The 22,339-nt window shown below is 43.2% G+C and overlaps 1 protein-coding gene across 15 annotated transcripts in view; it reads left to right on the forward strand.

The window, feature by feature from the left end:
- Positions 1-22,339, forward strand: part of greb1 (growth regulating estrogen receptor binding 1) — a 314,458-nt gene that overhangs the window by 249,282 nt on the left and 42,837 nt on the right. For 14 of the 15 annotated variants that reach the window (XR_011955202.1, XM_072561932.1, XM_072561938.1 and 11 more), the window contains 3 exons: positions 8,082-8,281; positions 9,920-10,015; positions 10,913-11,505. Coding sequence is in view for 14 of the 15 variants with exons in the window: in XM_072561932.1 (XP_072418033.1) it covers positions 8,082-8,281; positions 9,920-10,015; positions 10,913-11,505 (889 nt within the window). In the remaining variant the exon portion in view is untranslated. The remainder of the gene's footprint in view (positions 1-8,081; positions 8,282-9,919; positions 10,016-10,912; positions 11,506-22,339) is intronic. The other variant, XM_072561935.1, reaches the window with a different exon arrangement.

The following is a 22,339-nucleotide window of genomic DNA, read 5'->3' on the forward strand; positions in this document are numbered from 1 at the left end:
CAGGATCAAGGATGTCTCAGAGGGTACAGAATGTTCTCACGGGGGAAAGGAGCCAGCAGGAGGTAATTGTCCACATTGGAACCAACGACATTGGAAGGGAAAAGATTGAGACTCTGAAGGGAGATTACAGAGAGTTAGGCAGAAATTTAAAAAGGAGGTGCTCAAGGGAAGTAATATCTGGATTACTCCCAATGCTACGAGCTAGTGAGGGCAGGAGTAGGAGGATAGAGCAGATGAATGCATGGCTGAGGGGCTGGTGTATGGGAGAAGGATTCACATTTTTGGATCATTGGAATCTCTTTTGGGGGAGAAGTGACCTGTACAAGAAGGATGGATTGCACCTAAATTGGAAGGAGACTAATATACTGGCAGGAAAATTTGCTAGAACTGCTTGTAACGATTTAAACTAGTAAATTGGGGTGGTGGGACCCAGGGAGATAGTGAGGAAAGAGATCGATCTGAGACAGGAACAGTTGAGAACAGACGTGAGTCAAACAGTCAGGGCAGGCAGGGACAAGGTAAAACTAAAAAATTAAACTGCATTTATTTCAGTGCAAGGGGCCTAACAGGGAAGGCAGATGAACTCAGGGCATGGTTAGGAACATGGGACTGGGATATCACAGCAATTATAGAAACATGGCTCAGGGATGGACAGGACTGGCAGCTTAATGTTCCAGGATACAAATGCTACAGGAAAGATAGAAAGGGAGGCAAGAGAGGAGGGGGAGTGGCATTTTTGATAAGACAGCTGTGCTGAGGGAGGATATTCCTGGAAATACATCCAGGGAAGTTATTTGGGTGGAACTGAGAAATAAAAAAGTGATGATCACCTTATTGGGATTGTATTATAGACCCGTGAATAGTCAGAAGGAAATTGAGAAACAAACTTGTAAGGAGATCTCAGCTATGTGTAAGAATAATATGGTGGTTATGGTAGGGGATTTAACTTTCCAAACATTGACTGGGACTGCCATAGTGTTAAAGGTTCAGATGGAGAGGAATTTCTTAAGTGTGTACAAGAAAATTTTCTGATTCAGTATGTGGATGTGCCTACTAGAGAAGGTGCAAAACTTGACCTACTCTTAGGAAATAAGGCAGGGCAGGTGACTGAGGTGTCAGTGGGGGAGCACTTTGGGGCCAGCGACCATAATTCTACTGTTTTAAAATAGTGATGGAAAAGGCTAGACCAGATCTAAAAGTTGAAGTTCTAAATTGGAAAAAGGCCAATTTTGACAGGATTAGGCAAGGACTTTAGAAAGCTGATTGGAGGCAGATGTTTGCAGGTAAAGGCACGGCTAGAAAATGAGAAGCCTTCAGAAATGAGATAACAAGAATCCAGAGAAAGTATATTCCTGTCAGGGTGAAAGGGAAGGCTGGTAGGTGTAGGGAATGCTGGATGACTAAAGAAATTGAAGGTTTGGTTAAAAGAAAGAAGGAATCACATGTCAGGTATAGACAGGATAGATCGAGTGAATCCTTTGAAGAGTATAAAAAATGTAGGGAAATCAGGAGGGCAAAACGGGGACATGAAATAGCTTTGGCAAATAGAATTAAGGAGAATCCAAAGGGTTTTTACAAATATATTAAGGACAAAAGGTAACTAGGGAGAGAATAGGGCCCCTCAAAGATCAGCAAGGCGGCCTTTGTGTGGAGCCACAGAAAATGGGGGAGATACTAAATGAATATTTTGCATCAGTATTTACTGTGGAAAAGGATATGGAAGATATAGACTGTAGGGAAATAGATGGTGATATCTTGCAAAATGTCCAGATTACAGAGGAGGAAGTGCTGGATATCTTGAAACGGTTAAAGGTGGATAAATCCCCAGGACCTGATCAGGTGTACCCGAGAACTCTGTGGGAAGCTAGAGAAGTGATTGCTGGGCCTCTTGTTGAGATATTTGTATCATCGATAGTCACAGGTGAGGTGCCGGAAGACTGGAGGTTGGCAAATGTGGTACCACTGTTTAAGAAGGACGGTAAAGACAAGCCAGGGAACTATAGACCGGTGAGCCTGACCTCAGTGGTGGGCAAGTTGTTGGAGGGAATCCTGAGGGACAGGATGTACATGTATTTGGAAAGGCAAGGACTGATTCGGGATAGTCAACATGGCTTTGTGCGTGGGAAATTATGTCTTACAAACTTGATTGAGTTTTTTGAAGAAATAACAAAGAAGATTGATGACGGCAGAGTAGTAGATGTGATCTATATGGCCTTCAGTAAGGCATTCGACAAGGTTCCCCATGGAAGACTGATTAGCAAGGTTAGATCTCATGCAATTCAGGGAGAACTAGCCATTTGGATACAGAACTGGCTCAAAGGTAGAAGACAGAGGGTGGTGGTGGAGGGTTGTTTTTCAGACTGGAGGCCTGTGACCATTGGAGTGTCACAAGGATCAGTGCTGGGCCCTCTATTTTTTGTCATTTACACAAATGATTTGGATGCGAGCATAAGAGGTACAGTTAGTAAGTTTGCAGATGACACCAAAATTGGAGGTGTAGTGAACAGCGAAGAGGGTTACCTTAGATTACAACAGGATCTGGACCAGATGGGCCAATGGGCTGAGAAGTGGCAGATGGAGTTTAATTCCGATAAATGCGAGTTGCTGCATTTTGGGAAAGCAAATCTTAGCAGGACTTCTAGACTTAATGGTAAGGTCCTAGGGAGTGTTGCTGAACAAAGGGACCTTGGAGTGCAGGTTCATAGGTCCTTGAAAGTGGAGTCGCAGGTAGATAGGATAGTGAAGATGGCATTTGGTATGCTTTCCTTTATTGGTCAGAGTATTGAGTACAGGAGTTGGGAGGTCATGTTGCGGCTGCACAGGACATTGGTTAGGCTACTGTTGGAATATTGCGTGCAATTCTGGTCTCCTTTCTATCGGAAAGATGTTGTGAAACCTGAAAGGGTTCAGAAAAGATTTACAAGAATGTTGCCAGGGTTGGAGGATCTGAGCTACAGGGAGAGGCTGAACAGGCTGGGGCTGTTTTCCCTGGAGTGTCGGAGACTGAGGGGTGACCTTATAGCGGTTTACAAAATTATGAGGGGCATGGATAGGATAAATAGACAAATTCCTTTCCCTGGGGTCGGGGAGTCCAGAACTAGAGGCTATAGGTTTATGGTGAGAGGGGAAAGATATAAAAGAGACCTAAGGGGCAACTTATTCACACAGAGGGTGGTACATGTATGGAATGAGCTGCCAGAGGATGTGGTGGAGGCTGGTACAATTGCAACATTTAAGAGGCATTTGGATGGGTATATGAATAGGAAGGGTTTGGAGGGATATGGGCCGGGTGCTGGCAGGTGGGACTAGATTGGGTTGTGATATCTGGTCGGCATGGATGGGTTGGACCGAAGGGTCTGTTTCATGCTGTACATCTCTATGACTCTATGACTTTATCTGTTGCCACAGCCTCTGCTCAGTCTCGCCAATGTACCATGCCTCACAGCATCCTTGCTTGCAGCGTATGCGATAGACAACGTTGGCCGAGTCACATTAGTATCTGCCACGTAGAGTGCCTGATCACGCTTAAAGATGAAAGACTCAAGCTAAATTTGTTTCAGAGATGCCGGTGTTGGATTGGGGTGTACAAAGTTAAAAGTCACACAACACCAGGTTATAGTCCAACAGATTAAAAATTTCTTGGTGTGCATGTAAGTGGTGTAGTTGGACCTGTTGGACTATAACCTGGTGTTGATCTTCTAGGAGAAAGTGAGGACTGCAGACGCTGGAGATCAGAGCTGAAAATGTGTTGCTGGAAAAGGAAGAAGGGCTCATGCCCAAAATGTCAATTCTCCTGCTCCTTGGATGCTGCCTGACCTGCTGCGCTTTTCCAGCAACACATTTTCAGCTATAACCTGGTGTTGTGTGACTTTTAAATTTGTTTAATGTTACGTTACAATGACACTGCCATCCTGTTGCTCTAAATTCTGTGTCGTATGATTCTGCCCCACAACCACCTGATGAAGAAGCAGCGTTGCGAAAGCTAGTGCCTCCAACCGGTTGGACTGTAACCTGGTGGTGTGTGATTTTTAACTTGCCTCGACTGACCTCAGTTCCATCTTGGAGGAATCAGGTGTGTGTGATACCAGCAGCAGCCACTGCCTCCCCAGTGGCGCTGCTGAGTACAGAAGATGAAGCCTGATGGTGTCTGACCTCTGACCCCAGAGTACTTGATTTCAGGAAAGGCCCACTACTGACATGTTAAATGCCTGAATAGCACAAGGTATGGTGGCCTGTCCATTCATCCAGTCTGTCTATAACCCCTTGAAGTTTATCACTGTCGTCCTGTAGTTCACAATATGTTTTCAGAAGTTTTGGAACTGTACCCTACAAGTCTAGCCTATTAACCCAGAGCACAGTCTCAAAAGGAACCTCACAGTGTACATTCATGTCATCTGACAAACAACTGTTCTTACACATTGTGTCCTGTCATTCAGGCAACTTTGTATCTATGTTTTCATTGTTCTTGTATTCATTGGGCATCTATTTTTCTGGCAAGCTAGTTAGTTGCAACTTCATCAAAAGCCTTTTGTAAATCCATAGATACCTTATCTTTCAAATCCATGACCATTACCATCTGGAAAGACAAGGGCTGGAGATATGTGGGAATACCACCACCAAGTTCACTTCCAAACAACTCACCGTCCTGACTTCGAAACATATCGCCATTCCTTCACTGCTGCTGGGTCAAATCCTGGAATTCCCTCCCTAAGGTCATTGTGGCAACTCACGCACTGAAGTGGGTCACAAGACGGCTCACCACTACCTTCTGAAGGGCAACTAGGGATCAGCAATAAATGCTTGCCCAGCCAGCGACACCCATGTCCCAGGAGTGAATAAAAATTATTTGCATATAGCTGAATACAAAATCCTCTAGTCTCCATAGCGATCAGGAAGTTGTTCAGATATGATTCTTTGAAAAAAAACTCTTCCTTGAGATATGTAATATATGTTGTAAATTGAAGCATGTTGATTAATCCAGTTGAAGATGGATTTATTCAGGAGAATAGCATTTTGAAACAGTGTCTAGTCCACTGTCTGTGAGGACTGTAATCTGATTTTTAAAAACTTAAAGTGACTTTGCTCCAACATAATGGTAAATGGTTTCTGTTACAGTCAAGTGTGTTTTTGTCAATTAAAAGTTATATTTAAAAGCCATAAAAGCTTGTCTTAGTGTTCATTTGCCTCAAAAATACGTGTTATTTTTAAGAGTTTCATCTGAAGTCTAAAGTAGGTTCAGTTAGCAGTACTTCCCAGAGGTGATTCATTCGAGGTGGGGATTTAGTGGGATGCCAGTTCTTAGTGTGAACGCTTTTAAAATAAGAATGAAAGATTGTGGAAAAGCTCAATTTGTACAAGATAGAATTTGCATTTGAACAGAAGAATTTAACCCCAGCTGCCATTTTATATACAGCTTGTGAAGAATATAAAAAGCAATCCACCTTTCACAGTTGCGACATATAAGTGGTCCCCAATCACACACTGCTACCCTGCGACCTCACATTCAGGCAGGATAATCTGGCTCAGTGGCAGTTTCCCAGAATGAGCTAGGCAAGAAATTTTTGTTTCAATCTTTTGCCATTTTACTCAAACGAAAGTGTGCGCTCTGCACAAGGTTCATAATCTGCACGGAAGACGGTTCTAGCAACACTTCTCTGTTCCCGTTTATGAGCTACATTTCTCCGTGTGGCTGGAGCAGATTTATCTAAATGAGAATGGAGTAAGTTTGCAGATGACACCAAAATTGCTGTCATTGTGGACAATGAAGAACATTTTCTAAGATTACAGAGAGATCTTGATCAAATGGGTCAATGGGCTGAAAAATGGCAGATGGAGTTCAACTGGATAAATGTGTGGTATTGTATTTTGGTGCAATAGAGCTTATACAATTAATGGCAGGGCATTGGGTAGTATTGTGAAACAGAGGAAGCTAGGGGTGCAGGTACATAATTCGTTAAAGTTTGCATCACAGATAGACAGGGTGGTTAAAAAGGATTTGGCATGCTTGCCTTCATTGCTCAGTCCTTTGAGTATAGGAGTTAGGAAGTCATGTTGAGGACATTGGTGAGGTCTCTTCTATGTCCAGTTCAGGTCACTCAGTTATAAGAAGGACATTATTAAGCTGGAGAGGATTCAGAAGTGATTTACCAGGATGTTGCCGGGTATGGAAGGTTTGAGTTATAAAGACAGGTTGGATAGGCTGGGACATTTTTTTTCACTAGAGCGTAGGAGGTTGAGAGGTAACCTTATGGAAGTTTATAAAATGAAGTGGAATAGGTAGAGCTAATGGTAGTTGACTTTTCTCTAGGACAGGGGATTTCAAGACTGGGGGCATATTTTTAAGGTTTAAAGATTTTTAAGGAGAAAGATTTAAAATAGACACAAGGAGCAAATATTTTACATGAGGGTGGTTTGCGTGTAGAATGAACTTCCTGAGGAAGTGATGGATATGGGCACGATTACAATGTTTAAAAGACATTTAATAGGAAAGGTTTGGAGGGATATGGACCAGGAGCAGGCAGATGGGACTAGTTTTGTTTGGGATTATGTATGTTATGAACTGATTGGACTGAGTGTCTGTTTCCATGATGTATGACTCTGTGTAGGCAGGCTGTTCAAGAGGGTGCCCCAGCAACTGTAATGCCCATTGCACCCTTCCTCAGAGCCAGAGTAAGTATTGGGACACTGTGACAGGTCACGTCTACTGCAAATGTATGGCAACAAGCTCAGTGATCTGGGCATGAGCATCAGTGGTATCATAATCAGGGAGGGATCAGCTTTTGAGGTTGGGATTCCTTGATTAGTGGCTCTGCTTATTAGCATACTGTCTCATGTGATTCTCTGTGAGGTTTGTCCATCTTACAGCAGAAGAACTTGTGTTCTGATAAGTCAAGGCCATTGCAGAGTTCATGTAATGAATGGACTCACCCAGTTTCAGTGTTGGAGACTGATCTGTCTGAGGAAGCTCTGACAGATGGTAACACATCTTCCCTTGCTGGTCCATAACCATCCACTTTTTACATGGTCCCAAAGACTCAGCATCTCAAGTTGGGTAAGCATGACTGGAACTGCTGTCCCCAATGGAGACTAGCCACAGCTGCCTCTATCTATCTTTTGCTGCTTCCCTCCTGACCCTTTCATTCAAAAACCACAAAAAGCCCACTGTGCTGTTTGTGTCTGCACTGGTTGACAATGTATCTCACTTCTGTGACAGTAGTCCTCCAATTACTTCATTATTCTTCCAGTACCAGCCCTGTGTAGGAGAGAAGGTCAGCTACTTACACCACTTTACCCAGGATTTGGAGATGCTGGTGTTGGACTGGGATGTACAAAGTTAAAAATAACACAACACCAGGTTATAGTCCAACAGGTTTAATTGGAAGCATACTAGGTTTCGGAGCGCCTGATGAAGGAGCAGCGCTCTCAAAGCTAGTGTGCTTCCAATGAAACGTTTTACCCAGAGGTTACTTCTTCATCTCTCTGGGGTCATCCACTGGAAACACCCTCCTACAGCCTGGAAGCTGCTGCAAAGTGCATTAATGGGTCATTCAAATCAGCCTCACCATCTCCAACTGACTTCAGTGCTGTGATCATCACATGGTCAGGAATCACCGCCTCCATCAATGTTGCCAAGTCAACCACTTCACTCCTGAGTATTATGTGATCTTTTCTCCTGTACACTTCCTGTCCAGAGGTCTTCCTGCTCAGGCACATGTTGTCCCTTTCATATATTTGTAGCTGACAGCTTGGTTTGAATACAAATAGGTACCCTCTAAATGCAGCTCACTGCTTCTATCCCCTGCCTCCCAATCATGCCTCGCATCCATAATAAGATGGATATCTCAGAGACAGCCCACAAAATGCTAACAGTGCACCCCTAGCTTCATTGGGGCAGTAATCCAATATAGTTGCAAAATCAGGTGCCATTCAGCTCGAAAAATTCAGTTCTGTGTTTCACATTACTGATCGACCAGAATTCTTATTCTGAGCTGAGTGCTCTGTTTGTTGTTGAAGTAAATTTGATAATCAGAAAGTTTACTCGACATTACATGAACTGATTTTCTGCTTTCATCTGTGCACAGGTCTGCAAAGTACTATGATTTACGTTTAATAAACTCAACTTGTCTTTTGCGTACTGCTTTGGAACAAGAACTGGGGCTGGCAGCTTGCTATGTCATTCCTGAAACCTCTGGGCAGACAATGATAGTGAATGATCTCTCCGAGAGTGACCTGGATAAACCAGGCAGTACTGACGATGACGAGGATAGTGTTGCAATTGAAGGTACATCGTTTTGAATCAAACAATCTGACGCAAGTAACTAAATAGTGTGTGATTTCTGAGACCAGTCGATGAAATCTGATTAGAATACAATGATTTGATTGTGAAGTGGTCGACACACCCAGCTTTAATCCTTGTTCAGTGCTGAGTTAACTTGAGTAGGCAGGACAGTGTTGAGGAATGTCATAAATAACCTCCCTGTCTCTACTTGAAAAATGTATATATTTTTAAACTCAGATTTTTCAGTTCCCGAAGACCAGTACTAACCACAGGAACATTCACAGTTCTGGATGTGTGTTATGTAGGCTTGGCTTTGATGCACCATTATTTAAAAGCAAGTCTCCAAAATGACCCAAAGTAACTTTTCGTGAGCCAATGTAGTAGGGAGCCCCTGTAGCATTGTATTGTTGGATGTGCTGTTGCTTTTGAGAAGTGCAGGGAAAAATGTAGAGGTGAAGCTTCACCTGCCTTTTATGCTCTGAATCATAACCAGCAAATTCAATTTTATGCAAGTTCCTACTCCCTGTCATGGGTACAAATTGGTCGTGCTCCCATCTACTTTCTAAAAATGTGATTCACAGAGTGATCAAATACTGTGGTCTTCATGGCTCAGTACAATCGGCATAAAATTTGAAGGCTGAACTCAATGGACAAGCCATGGAATATTGATATTCCATGAAATGTCACATCACAGAGGGAGACCATTCAGCCTGTCATAAAAGAACATAAACAGAAATTGCTGGAAAAGCTCAGCAGGTGGGCAGCAGCTGTGGAGAGAAATCAGAGTTAACTTTTTGGATCGAGTAACCTTTCCTCAGAACATGAAAGAACATGAAGTCGGGTCCACCTAGCCTTTCCCTATATCTTTTTTTTCCCCAAATATTTATACACATTATTTTTCAAAGTAGTCATGCATTAGGTTCCATGTATGTTTCTGGAAGAGCATTCCATGTCCTAACTGCTATCTAATAGTATTTTCTTAAATGAAAAACTATCTTCCCCTGTTCTTTTGATCTACAATTTATATACCCACCTTGCAACAAGTAGAAGTAATCGTTTCCTTATTTACCCCTTATAATTCCATGTACTCCTTTTAGAATTGTTAAACCTGCTCCACTCCAATTAAAAGGTTAAAAATCTCACAACACCAGGTGATAGTCCAACTGGTTTATTTGGAAGCACTAGCTTTTGGAGCGCTACTCTTTCATCAGGTGACACCCTAGTCCAACACTGGCGTCTTCAAACCATCCAATTAAAAGGGCTTTGTTTTATTTAATATTTCCTTCTAACTAAATGTTGTCACCCTAGCATCAATCATGGTGAATTTCCGCTGCAAATTGTTCTTGAGTCTGAACTGATTCCTAAACTAGATTGCCCTGAACTGGGTATAACCCAGTAATTGTAACCTCATCACTCATATCCACATATTAAATTGGGTCAGTGTAATATTAGATGATTCACCATCTGGTGGTACAGGGATAAGAAAGGAATTTTTGCTGGATTCAAAGGATTAGAGGTAGGGATTCAAAAGTATTGGTTTTAGTTGCAGGCGAATCTGATGACCACCAATCTATGTGAAATGAGATGTACTCCAATGACTCGTGTCACACTGTGACATCTTATTTGTTGTTCTTGTTTTAGTGACAACAGTTGCAGACTCAGGAAAGAACAGTAATAATAAGAGACAGCGTTCCTATTCTAATCAGTCAGCTTCATCTAGATCATCAAAAACATCAAGTAAGAGAAATGCTCTTGAGTTTTGAGGACCAGAATATCAAATCCTGAAAAGCACAATAGTGCAGATTTGGAAATCTGTATCAAAAACCGAACATACTGGAAATGCTCAGCAGGTCTGGCAGCATCTATGGAGAGAGAGAAAACCAAAGGCAACATTTCAAATCAACAACCTTTAATCAGAATTAAAGAGAAGGGTAACATTGTGACAGGTTTTAAACAGGTTCAGAGCCAGGAAAAGGACAACAGAGAATGCTAAATATTTCCAGAGCTTGCTGGTAATGTTTCAGATTTCCAGCATCTGCAGTATTTTAAGATTGTATTAGTCTTTAATTCGCTGCTACTTACCCTCCAGGAATGCCCACTCTGAAGTTCTGTCCTTTTCACTGACTGGATTTCTGACTGGCACATTCACCTTGTTCACTCTTATTGCAATTGTCTTCTCCCCTTCTCCTGTTTGATGAGCTATCTTGTAAAGCTTACTTTCACAGCCACTGCACGTTCCTTAAGCAGCTGTCTCTCACTCTGATTTATTCCACATGAACTTCAAATGAAACTCCATCTGATTCAGATCCATTCGTGATTAGGGATACTTCCAAAATATTTGACGTCCCTTGAACCACTGCATTTGCTACATCCTAAAATCCACACGCACAAAGCAATGTATATCCTGTGCTTCTCTATCTCAAAGCTGCCTTGGTCTGTGGTTCACTTTCATCCTTTGCTTCATCTGACTCTTCAACAGATAAACTCGGAATGATCCTCTCTCCACAGATTCTGCCTCACTGGTGAATATTTCTAGCATTTTCAGCTTTTAACTTATTACTTGAGAGATTGCTCAAATTTGCTATGGTTTTTCATTTGACGCAAATTTATTTTTTTTCCCTGTGGCAAAATTAGGCTTCCTTTGCGACAGTGATCCCTTCTCACCCTCTGGAGCTGAAGATTCTGCAAGACATCCACTGAATGCTGAACCTGTTAATATTGGGGATGGTGGTGGGACCAGAGAGAAACCTAAGCTGAGATCAGACAGCGTACAACAGAAGCCTAATCACGAGGCTCAGTATTCAGAAAAGTATAGAATAAACTTGGATCAAAGCGACAACAACAAAAGCTCACAAAGAACCTCTAAAACCTTTTCCGTCTCTTCGTCGATTCAGACCTCCATTCTGGAACAGATGTCATCCCAGTGCCCAAGGACAAAGGCAGCAAGCCAACCACCAACTGTGTTCCTCCCAAAACTGATCTATGAGATTGTTACCAAAGTGGACAGTTCTGGAGTGGCTAAGTTATCATCCTTTCTCCCACACCATTCAGTTAATTGGGTGACTTCCTTTCATCCTTCATTGGCCAAGATGATGACCTCCACAGAGCAATCCCTGTACTATCGCCAGTGGACAGTGGCTAAACAAAACCATATGGATTTCAACAAAGCACAGAATAGGACTGAGATATTTCATCCGCGTAGACTTCTGCTGAATGGCCCACCACAGGTGAGGGGGAGGAACGGTAACAATAGATTTAAATTTTTTAATGAAGTTTTCAAATACTGGCAGTGAAATTTAAACAAAATTACACACTCATCATATACCTGAATTCAAATAATTGCTCATGTGCCTTCTTAATGTTGACTACAAACCTCTTTGGAGCTATTTATACCATTGATATGCCACAGAGATGCCAAGCTGACTGTAAGTAATGGAGTTAATACATTTTGTACATTTTGGCTGTGGTTGAGTTTGAGGTCATAGTGTTGTGTGCAATGTCAATTGCAGATGCAAGTCTTTAAACAACCTGAAATGGTAAATAGGAGATGGTCTGTAAGAAGTTGTAGAATTTTGAAATGGATGACTTGAGACAGGCAGCTGATAAAGGTAGAAAGAGATTGGACAAAGACACAGTTTAAGTGAGACTGATCTATAAATGCATATGAATGAGGCACAACAGTGTAGAGAGAAAGAGAGACTGACTGCTGGGTACCTGTGAGAGGAAGCTGTCTCATGGAAGGAACTTACAGCAGGGTGAGTAGCCCCCATGGATTTTCCTACTGTCCAGAATCACCACCTTCTGCCTGAGTACCCTCAGTGTCTGCACATGTTCAGTATTGCTGCAGTACATGTACAGTCCAGAACCCACACTCGCCCACTAGCAACAGGAGACAGCTCCCATCAGTCTGTTTGTGAACATGCTCCTTCTGGTTTGATTGCGAAAGACTTTTCTTTTCATCCATTTCATATGTAGAGTAACACACTCTACGTAAATTGTGGAATGGCTAAGTATTTGTCACGTTGATCTGAAAAGTTACATCACTGGTATTATGACACCTCAACTGAATTCCAGCTGACAGTTTTGTTTAAAGTTATGTTAAGGAGATTGTGTCAGCAGGAACCAATTTTCCATAGGTACCTAAATTCTAAAGACTGCAGTGATTGGAATGAGGGCCAGGTGGATCTTATTGGCTATGAGATCCCTGATTGGGCTGTTAACCTGGGCCAATCAGGAAGCCCTGGCTGACAGATATAATAAGGTGATTCAGAAGGTCTCCTCAGTCTGGAGACTGAGTTGGCTGGTCAGAGCCCATGCACAGTGAATGTAAATAAAGGCGGACTTGGTCATGGGATACCAGCCTCTGTGCAGTTATTTCAAAGGCAAAGTCAATTATTAATGTAGAGCAATGTAAACAGCTGGGGTCTCCTGCTGAACTTGGTGAGAAATGACAAGAAAGCACAATGAATGGCTCTACCTACTGCACTTGGACTGTAGCAACTGAAGAAGGTAGTTCAGCACCACCTTCTCAATGGAAACTAAGGATGGCTAATAAATGCTAGCCCAGCCAGTGAAGCCCATGTCCCATGAGTGAATCAAAAAAAATGCTTCAGCTGTCGAACCACCTTGAGATCATGGTGTGAAACCTGGAAAATTAAAACAACGGCATGTTTAGCCTTGAACTGTTGAATGAAGATATGAATGGTTTTGCTTAGTTTAGAGCTAAATGTGTTGTTCATATTTACCAATGGGTTGCAACATTTAACAAAGTTTGGTGCAGGTTCTTTTTCTTCCATTACAGAAACAGCATTGATAGTTTGAGAACCAGCAAAACAATCTGACATTACTGCATCATGATCTGTTACAAGTGACAGTCTGGTTTGTGGTGTTACCTAGTCTGTGAAGATGTGCCCTGTGTAGCTATAACACAGCAGCAGTGTGGAATAAAGCCCATGAATGTGCATTGATTGCAATGCATCTGTCTTACTGCTGATGTCTACATCATTGGTTGAAAGTGACATCACTCAGCTGATTAGAGTTGGTTAGCTCAGTTAGAGTCATAGAGATGTACAGCATGGAAACAGACCCTTCGGTCCAACCCATCCATGCCGACCAGATATCCCAACCCAATCTAGACCCACCTGCCAGCACCCAGCCCATATCCCTTCAAACCCTTCCTATTCATATACCCATCCAAATGCCTCTTAAATGTTGCAATTGTACCAGCCTCCACCACTTCCTCTGGCAGCTTATTGCATACATGTAGCACCCTCTGCGTAAAAAAAGTTGCCCCTTAGATCTCTTTTATATCTTTCTCCTCTCACCCTAAACCTATGCCCTCTAGTTCTGGAATCCTTGACCCCAAGGAAAAGACTTTGCCTATTTATCCTATCCATGCCCCTCATAACTTTGTAAACCTCTATAAGGTCATCCCTCGGCCTCTGACACTCCAGGGAAAACAGCCCCAGCTTGTTCAGCCTCTCCCTATAGCTCAAATCCTCCAACCCTGGCAACATCCTTGTAAATCTTTTCTGAACCCTTTCAAGTTTTGCAACATCTTTCCGATAGGAAGGAGACCAGAATTGCACGCAATATTCCAACAGTGGGCTAACCAATGTCCTGTACAGCTGCAACATGACCTCCCAACTCCTGTACTCAATACTCTGACCAATAAAGGAAAGCATACCAAACGCCGCCTTCACTATCCTATCTACCTGCAACTCCACTTTCAAGGAGTTGCGAGACGCTGGTTTGTGGTGCAAAGTGACACTCCCAGATTAGATTCACTTCCCATACCAGTTCAAGTCCCCACGGAGCCCTTACCTTCTCAACTTTGCCACACCTGAGGTGTGACCATCCTTGGGTTAAACACACCATCAGTCGTTTCTCTCTCTCCAATGAAAGCGCAGCCTCTGGAGCTATCATGACCTTCATTTCAGTTCATTAGATATACAGTTTTACATGAAATGTTTAATGTTGTTTTTATTCATTCATGGGATATGAGCATCACTGGCTGGACCGGCATTTATTGCCGAGAGGGCAGTTAAGAGTCAATCAGATTGTTGTGGGTCAGGAGTCACACTTGAGCAGAGAGATGGCAGGTTTCCTTCTCTTTTGGGCATTAGTGAACCAGATGGATTTTTCCTGACAATTGGTCATCGTTTTATGCGCATCATTAAACTGTTAATTAGTTCCATCATCTGTGATGGCAGGATTTGAACCCAAGTCCCTAAACCATTACCTGGGTCTCTGGATTAGTAGGTTACCCGATAATACCTCTAGGTTATCGCCTCCCTTTGTTTTGAATAATACACCACAGCACTTGATAGGAATAGGCAAGAAATTGCAAGGACATAACTCAAGAGAAGTAGACTTGAGACAAAAAATAAATCTTTTTGTAGTTACAAGGTCCAAAGTAGACTGAAAAAGCAGCAGCATGCAGAGTCCTGTTGTCTCTTGAAAGATGATGGAGAGAGATGAGATTGAAGGTGCTGGCTGCAGGCAAGTGATTGCAGGGTTACAATAAATAGATTGTGGTAAAGGAATTGCAAATCTACAGGAGGCCTGAATAACAATAGGATGTTTTTGAAAAACCTGATTGAGAGTAAATGGGTTGTAATCCCTAGAATAGGTAGGAAGCGGGTGGCATGGTGACTCACAGCGCCAAGGACCCAGGTTCGATTCCACCCTCGGGTGCTCCAGTTTCCTCCCACAGTTCATAGATGTGCTAGTTAGATGGATTGGCCATGCTAAATTATTCATAGTGTCCAGAGATATGTAGGGTAGGTGTGTTAGCCACAGGAAACACAAGGATAGGGTAGGGGAATGGGGTTGGGTGGGGTGCTCTTCAGAGGATCAGTATGGATCCACTGGGCTAAGTGGCCTTTTCCATACTGTAGGGATTTTATTCTATTCTATAAGTAAGGAAGATGAAATAATTGTTTCAAAATTTAGAAATTGGGCAGTTTGGAGATCGCTAAGAGAACTAACATCTTTGAAATTAACACTTTGTTGTCCTTTAGCGACTTGAAGAGTCATATCAAACTGGAAACATCAGCTCTGTGTCTGTCTCTCTGTAGATGTTGCCAGACCTGCAGAGTTTCTTCAGCATTTTTCTTTTTATTCCCTTAGTTGATCAACATAATTTTTTTTAGTTAGGGGACGATTGGATTTAAGTGTTGACGAGGGTCCAAATATAGAATGGCTTTGGGGGAGAAAAGAATGCCTTACTTTTACCAGTTTGTTAGAGGAAGTATATTTTGAAGTGGGGGCAAAGCAAAGTGCAAAGATAAAAGCCAGCAATCCAGTGAAAAACAAGAGGATGAGGGAAGGAGATATAGAGAAAGACAATAACAGACTTATATGTATATGGTGCCTTTTGTGATCTCTGGTTACCTCAATGCACTTTACAGTCACTGAAATACTTTTGAAACGTGGTCATTGTTGTAATGTAAGCAATGAGGCAGCTAATTTGCATGGAACATGGACCCATGAGCAGCAATGTGATCATGAGTAGATAGCCAAGATCACTATAACAGATCGTGGTAGAAATATTGGCCATGACACCACGGATGACCTCTCTGCTGTTCCCTAGTGGCACCACAGGATATTTTCTATCTACCAGGATGTACATAAACTATATATAAACTCCACTTGAGGTCATATTGAAAGACAGTACCTTCAATAGTGTTGTGTTCCCTCACTATTGTACTGGAATGTTTACCAAACTTCTGTGCATGAATCTGTGCATTGGAACCCACAACAGTAAGGGGGAAAGAATGCTGACACTGAACTTTCACCAGACTTAGACTTAAAGGCCTCTGAAATCTTATGATACTTGAGGTAGACAAAGCATGGGTTTATGTTTGTTCCTGCAGATAGTATTTTCTGGAACGGCTCACGAAGCTGCTGCTCTGAGGCTGTGAGTTGAGGGGCACTACTTTGCATTCAGCATAGCTGACCAGGAACTTCTCTTGCTCCGATCGCCTGAGATCCATACTCTGCATGTGTCGACGGTCGAGCTGTTTGATCATGTCATGAGCAGACCTACCATTGACATCAAAATCCCAAGGTTGAACTTGAACCCAGAGTTTCTGGTTCAGAGGCAGGGTGCAGTCTACTCTGCAACAAGACCTCCCCAGCAAAAATTGAAGTAGAAGCGTGTGGTGGGAAAAGCACAGCAGGTCAGGCAGCATCCGAGGAACAGGAGAATTGACGATTCAGGCATAAGGCCCTCATTCCCGATGAAGGGCTTTTGCCTGAAACGTCAACTCTCTTGCTCCTTAGATGCTGCCTGACCTGCAGTGCTTTTTCAGCACCACGCTCTAGACTCTGATCTCTAGCATCTGCAGTCCTCACTTTCGCTGGGCAGAAATTGCAGTCTTTTTCTTCCCGATTTGGAGGTGAGCTGGAAAAGCAAAAGTTAGAAATGGACTTTAAGCTGGAACGCAGAAATTGGCAATGATTAAACCTGGGGGTGATGGAGGAAGCACGGGAGTATTCCACTCCAGGCTGGAAGTGAAAAAAAAGACTGAAAGAAGTGCATTTGTAAAGCACCTTTCAGAACTTAGGGATGACATGAAGTGCTTCACAGCTCAATCTGTTATGTTCTCCAGAAAGCACAACCCCCATGAATGCAGTCTTCAACTGTGATAACATCCATCTTGTTCAAGGAGGTAATTGCACACAGTATTCAGAGCGATGGTAGGCAACTATACTGTAGTAGTGGGAGGTAGTGAGGACAGTGGGACTTTTTAAGAGTCTAAATGGGGTTACCATGACATCTTGTGAATTGTCAGGCAAGCACATCAATTTCCATCTCATTGACTCTGACTGCTTTGTGTGGAAGATGAAAATGGAAGCTGCGCACACAGTCCTTAGTTTGTGTGATCCTTATCAAATGAACCCTGCTCTGAGGCCCAGTACTGCTGCTGCAGAGGCCTGTGAATAGCTGAGTGTTTGCTTATTCATGAATATGCCTTTTCATCAAAACCCAGTGCTGTTTCTCCAACCTTCGCTCCCAACAAGTCATGAATTGAAGCTACATTCCTTCCACCCCCCTCATCATGGTCCCTCAGCAACTGGTGTTTCAACAGCCCAGCAGCCCCCCCATCCTGCATCTTCACTCTGGGGTCACATACAGTCTGAGAGAGTAAAATGGGCTCATATCGGAAGAAAGTTTGGAAAGCAGTGCCTTTAAGCTGCTTTCTTCCCTCTGTTTTTCTGTTACTATCTCATTGCCACCTTCATTTGTCTAAGCTCAGATCCCTCTATCCCAGGCCGAGAATAAATGCGGATGTGACATCAGGTAACTCAGAGTGTGAGGAATTAGGTGTTGGGGAGAATGTAGGCAAAAGTGAGGACTGCAGATGCTGGAAACCAGAGTTTAGATCAGACTGGTGCTGGAAAAGCACAGCAGGTCAGGCAGCTTCCAAGGAGCAGGAAAATTGACCCCTTCTTGAAGGGCTTTTGCCTGAAACGTAATTTTCCTGCTCCTCGGATGTTGCCTGACCTGCTGTGCTTTTTCAGCACCAGTCTGATCTAAACTATGGGGAAAATTTGCCAATTGTAGTCTTTGCTTTGCAAATGAAGGATGCCTATAAGTACTTTGGGATCACAGGATAAGAACCAACAGGTATGGGCTTGAAAATCAGGCTTTTTAGGAATATTAATCATGTCTCTTTTGATGCGTGATAATTGATTGCCGACTTGCAGCATCATTGCTCAACGGGCTGTGATCTTAAACACCTTGAGAGCAGACAATAACTGCAGCTGCACAGAAGCATAGGCTGATGGCAGTGACCACAACAGGAGCTAATTCCGTCAATGATCCATGCTTCCTTTAAAGATTTTCAGGACCTGATAGCTGCTACTTAACAGTCAAGCACTTGATATGGAGATCTTACAGTAACAATAATGACTGGATTCAAATCGCAAATGGCTGCCTTTTGAAAGTGAAGTCCAAGCCTGTAGTGCTGTTGAGAACAGTTCACAGTTGAGATTACCCACCAAGGAACATCGATAAGGACGGTCCAGGTAGCAGCTCTGATGATGGAATCTTCAATTGGAGATAATCTGTCACTTTTAGGGACCTGGAAAGTAATAGTGTTCTCATCTAGCTGCTCCTCTTCTAGGTGGTAGTGATAATGGGTTTGGAGAGGTGCTGGGACAGAAGTATTAATGAGTTGCACCGTACATCTTGTGATGATACACTGCGTGCAAGCGCTGGAGTGTGTCGGTATTTTACAGTGGGTGAACGTGGTGTCATTCAAGTGGACAGCTTTATCCTGGGCAGTGAGAAACGCCTGGAGTGTTCTTGGAGCTCCAGACAGGAGGAGAATATCCTATCACACTCCTGACTCAAGTTTCATTGGTGCTGGCAAAGCCTTGGGGAGTAAGGAGTAGAATAGTTAACCTGCTCTAGTAGCTATGTTTATTCAGCTGAACATCTGTGAAGTGTTGACTCATACCACTGGCATCTCCCTGCTCCATGCATATTGTTCGTTCATAATCTTGAGATCAGATGAATTTGAAGAAGAAGAAGTAGAGAAATTTAAAGTTTTTGTGAAGATCTGTGGCTCAGGAGCTGGTTGGATTCATTGTTAGTTGGTTCATTGAGCTGGTAAATTTAAGAGCAGATGCTCTGTCCCCTTTCGAGGTGATACCATCAGTGTTGTTATCTCCTGTGAAGTGCTGCTGTACTGTTCTGCGTTGAATTGATGTGGTTCTGTTTGAACTGTTTCTGCTTGTTTCCAGTTCCAGTTTTCCATTGCAGCGGTTTGTATATCAGATCCAGGTCAACGTGTTTGTTAATGGAGTCCGATGGTGAGCACCATGTTTCCAGGATTTCCCTTGCTGTTCTTTATTTGGTCTCTCCTAGTACCATTGTGCTGTCCCAGTCAATCTCATTGTTCTTGTTGGCCATTTGTGTGGATACCAGGGAGAGTTGGTCGTGTCACTTGGGTGCTAGTTGGTGTTCATTGATATAGGTCGCTAGCTGTCTGCCTGTATGTCCGACATAGTGCTTCATGCAGTCGTTGCATGGGATAGTGTAAATTACATTCATCCTGCATATAGTCCTGCCTTTCAGGGGCGGTGCAATGGCTCAGTGGTTAGCACTGCTGCCTCACAACGCCATCGACCCAGTTCGATTCCAGCCTCGGGCGACTGTCTGTGTGGAGTTTGCACATTCTCCCCGTGTCTGCGTGGGAAGAATTGAGGAGAGGTTTCCTCTGGGTGCTCCGGTTTCCTCCCACAGTCCAAAGATGTGCGGGTCAGGTGGATTGGTCATGATAAATTGCCCATTGTGTTAGGTGCATTAGTCAGAGGGAAATGGGTTGGGGTGGGTTACGCTTCGGAGGGTCGGGGTGGATTTGTCGGGCCGGACGGCCTGTTTCCACATTGTAGGGATTCTAATTCTGCTCTAATCTAGTGGATATCGGCTCTGTTATTCTGGTGAACTGCTGTCAGAGTGTGGTGGTCGGTTTCTGTGCTGTCAATATCCCTAGTAGTCTGAGCAGTCTAGTTGTCAGTTTGGAAATGTTTTTAATGAATGGGAGAGTAGCTAGTGTGTTGGGGCATGTCTTGTCTTCTTGGTGTTGCTTGTCCACTAGGCATCTGAAAACAAAGCTGTGGGGGTAACCGTTTTAGCAAAGACTTTGTATAGGTGTTCTTCTTCCTCTCTTACAGTTCCAGGGTGCTGCCGTGTGTTGCTGCTCTTTTGAACAGGATCCTAATACTGCAATTGCACTAAGCAGTATGGAGGACAAACAGGCAGACAGTTCATGTCACGCATCCAACTAGCAACCAGAACTGGGACTGGCACCAACCGGAAACAGCTCAAACAGAACCACATCAATTCAAAGTGGAACATTACAGCAGTGCTTCACAAGAGGCAACACAGCACTGTCACCAAGAAAGGGGTCAAAACATCTGCCAACAAATCTACTAGCTCAGTGAACATTCACCAATGAATAAGAAATGTTTGGTAGCAAATAGGCCATGCCAGGCAGGTGGAAGTTAGTTTAGTTTGGGATTATGGTCAGCATGGACTGGTTGGACTAAAGGGCCTGTTTCCATACTGTACGACTGTATCCCTCTCTGACTGGACTATTCAACTCATCAACCCTTATCACCATTCAACAAGATCATGGCTACTGTTTGTTAATATCGAGTGAGCAGAGAACATTGGCTCCCTCCTGTAAAACCTTCTCCTAGTCAGTCACAACAAACATCTTTGCACATAGCTATCACAATTCAATTGTAAAGTAACTCACAAGAAAATGAAGAAACCAATAACCAAGGTTTTCTGAATGAAAGGAGGAGGTATTTTATGGCTTATTAATCCTGAGAAAAATCATAGAAGTGTGACATCAATTACATACACAAACATAGAAGACAAGTTTAAACATCTGGGACAGACAGGAGAATAATGGGTACACAGTTAAAAGGTTTTAAGAGTCCTTGAGTATTAGATTCTTAGCATCAGCAGTACTGGCATCTCTAGGTAGCTAAATTCTCAGTGAATGTTTTCCTAACTGGCATTAACACTGGGTATGGTTTTCTGGGGTAGTGAGAGAAACAGGCCCAGAGGAGAGAGTTTGTTGTCACAGCTTCATTTTCCCTGCTGTTCGAACATAGCTGTTCAAATGTAGTCCAGTGTATATTCCACAATCTAAGTCCATTGCCTTTCTGAGCTGGCAGGTGAGTCTTTCAGCTCACACCATGTGGAATGATCGGACATGTGTGAATTAAACAGGAGATGTACATTTCTTGACGTGGACTCGGTCACCTGGTCACAATGGCTTTAGAGAAAAATGGTAATTTCAGTGCAGGTAGCTTCATTCATTCCACGTGGGTCTCCTGAAGTTTGTCTCAATCTGTGGTCAAGTGACCACCACAACCATTTCAGGTCCATGTTTCTTCCTTTTTAAAAACAATTCAATCCTTGAACAGTCTCAGAGGTGACAAGAATTTGATGGATGTTAAACTTTGATTCTCTGTCTTTACCACAGTTCAGTGATGTTAGATTAGATTACTTACAGTGTGGAAACAGGCCCTTCAGCCCAACAAGTCCACACCGCCCCGCCGAAGCGTAACCCACCCATACCCCTACACCTACATCTACCCCTTACCTAACACTACGGGCAATTTAGCATGGCCAATTCACCTGACCTGCACATCTTTGGACTGTGGGAGGAAACCGGAGCACCCGGAGGAAACCCACGCAGACACGGGGAGAATGTGCAAACTCCACACAGTCAGTCGCCTGAGGCGGGAATTGAACCCGGTTAATGCCAAGGAGATGTGTTTAGACTTTCTCTGGGAAATGGTTACTGTCGGCACTTGTATGGCATGAATGGTAGCTACATATTTTTTTGAAAGCTGATTTCAAATTTTCAAATTGCCATGATGGAATTCGAATCTGCAATCTGGGTTTTACCAATCCAAGACTGTATTAATGACACCTCCTCAAAGATGGCTTGAATCCTGTTACACAGTCTGGACAATTCAGCGTATGTTATCCATTTCCTTTTATGGAATTTAAGAGAGGGTCTGTTCCATGCTAGTAATGCCATTCACTTCCGAGTAATTCCAGTCTTTGGAAAAGTCAGCACAATGGTATAACTATGCAGCACTATTTAGCTGCTTGTCATGCCAAGTTAATTTCATAATTCACCAAGAGATGTGTCAAGTTATCTGATGAATTCTTGGCTGAAGGAGCAAATTACTGCAGTTCACGTATGAAATCTGAGCGGGAAGTCATCAGGAGTTGTTACTAGTGTGTTGTCACTAATAAAGTATGAATTTCTCATGCAAAGATACTCACTAGGATCTCCATTATATCAGGGTGTGCACTAACCTTTAGTGGGTGGGGGTGGGGGTGGTTTAGTGGTGAGAGCATGTCCTGAGACAGGGTGGGAGCAGGGGAGATGAGGAAACTGGAGAATTCGAGGGGTCTCCAGTTTCCTCATTTCCCCTCCCCCCACCTTGTCTCAGTCCCAACCCTCGAACTCAGCACCACCTTCCTAACCTGCAATCTTCTTCCTGACTTCTCCGCCC

The sequence above is a fragment of the Chiloscyllium punctatum genome, chromosome 3 (assembly GCF_047496795.1).
Source record: "Chiloscyllium punctatum isolate Juve2018m chromosome 3, sChiPun1.3, whole genome shotgun sequence".
Classification (NCBI taxonomy): Eukaryota; Metazoa; Chordata; class Chondrichthyes; order Orectolobiformes; family Hemiscylliidae; genus Chiloscyllium; species Chiloscyllium punctatum.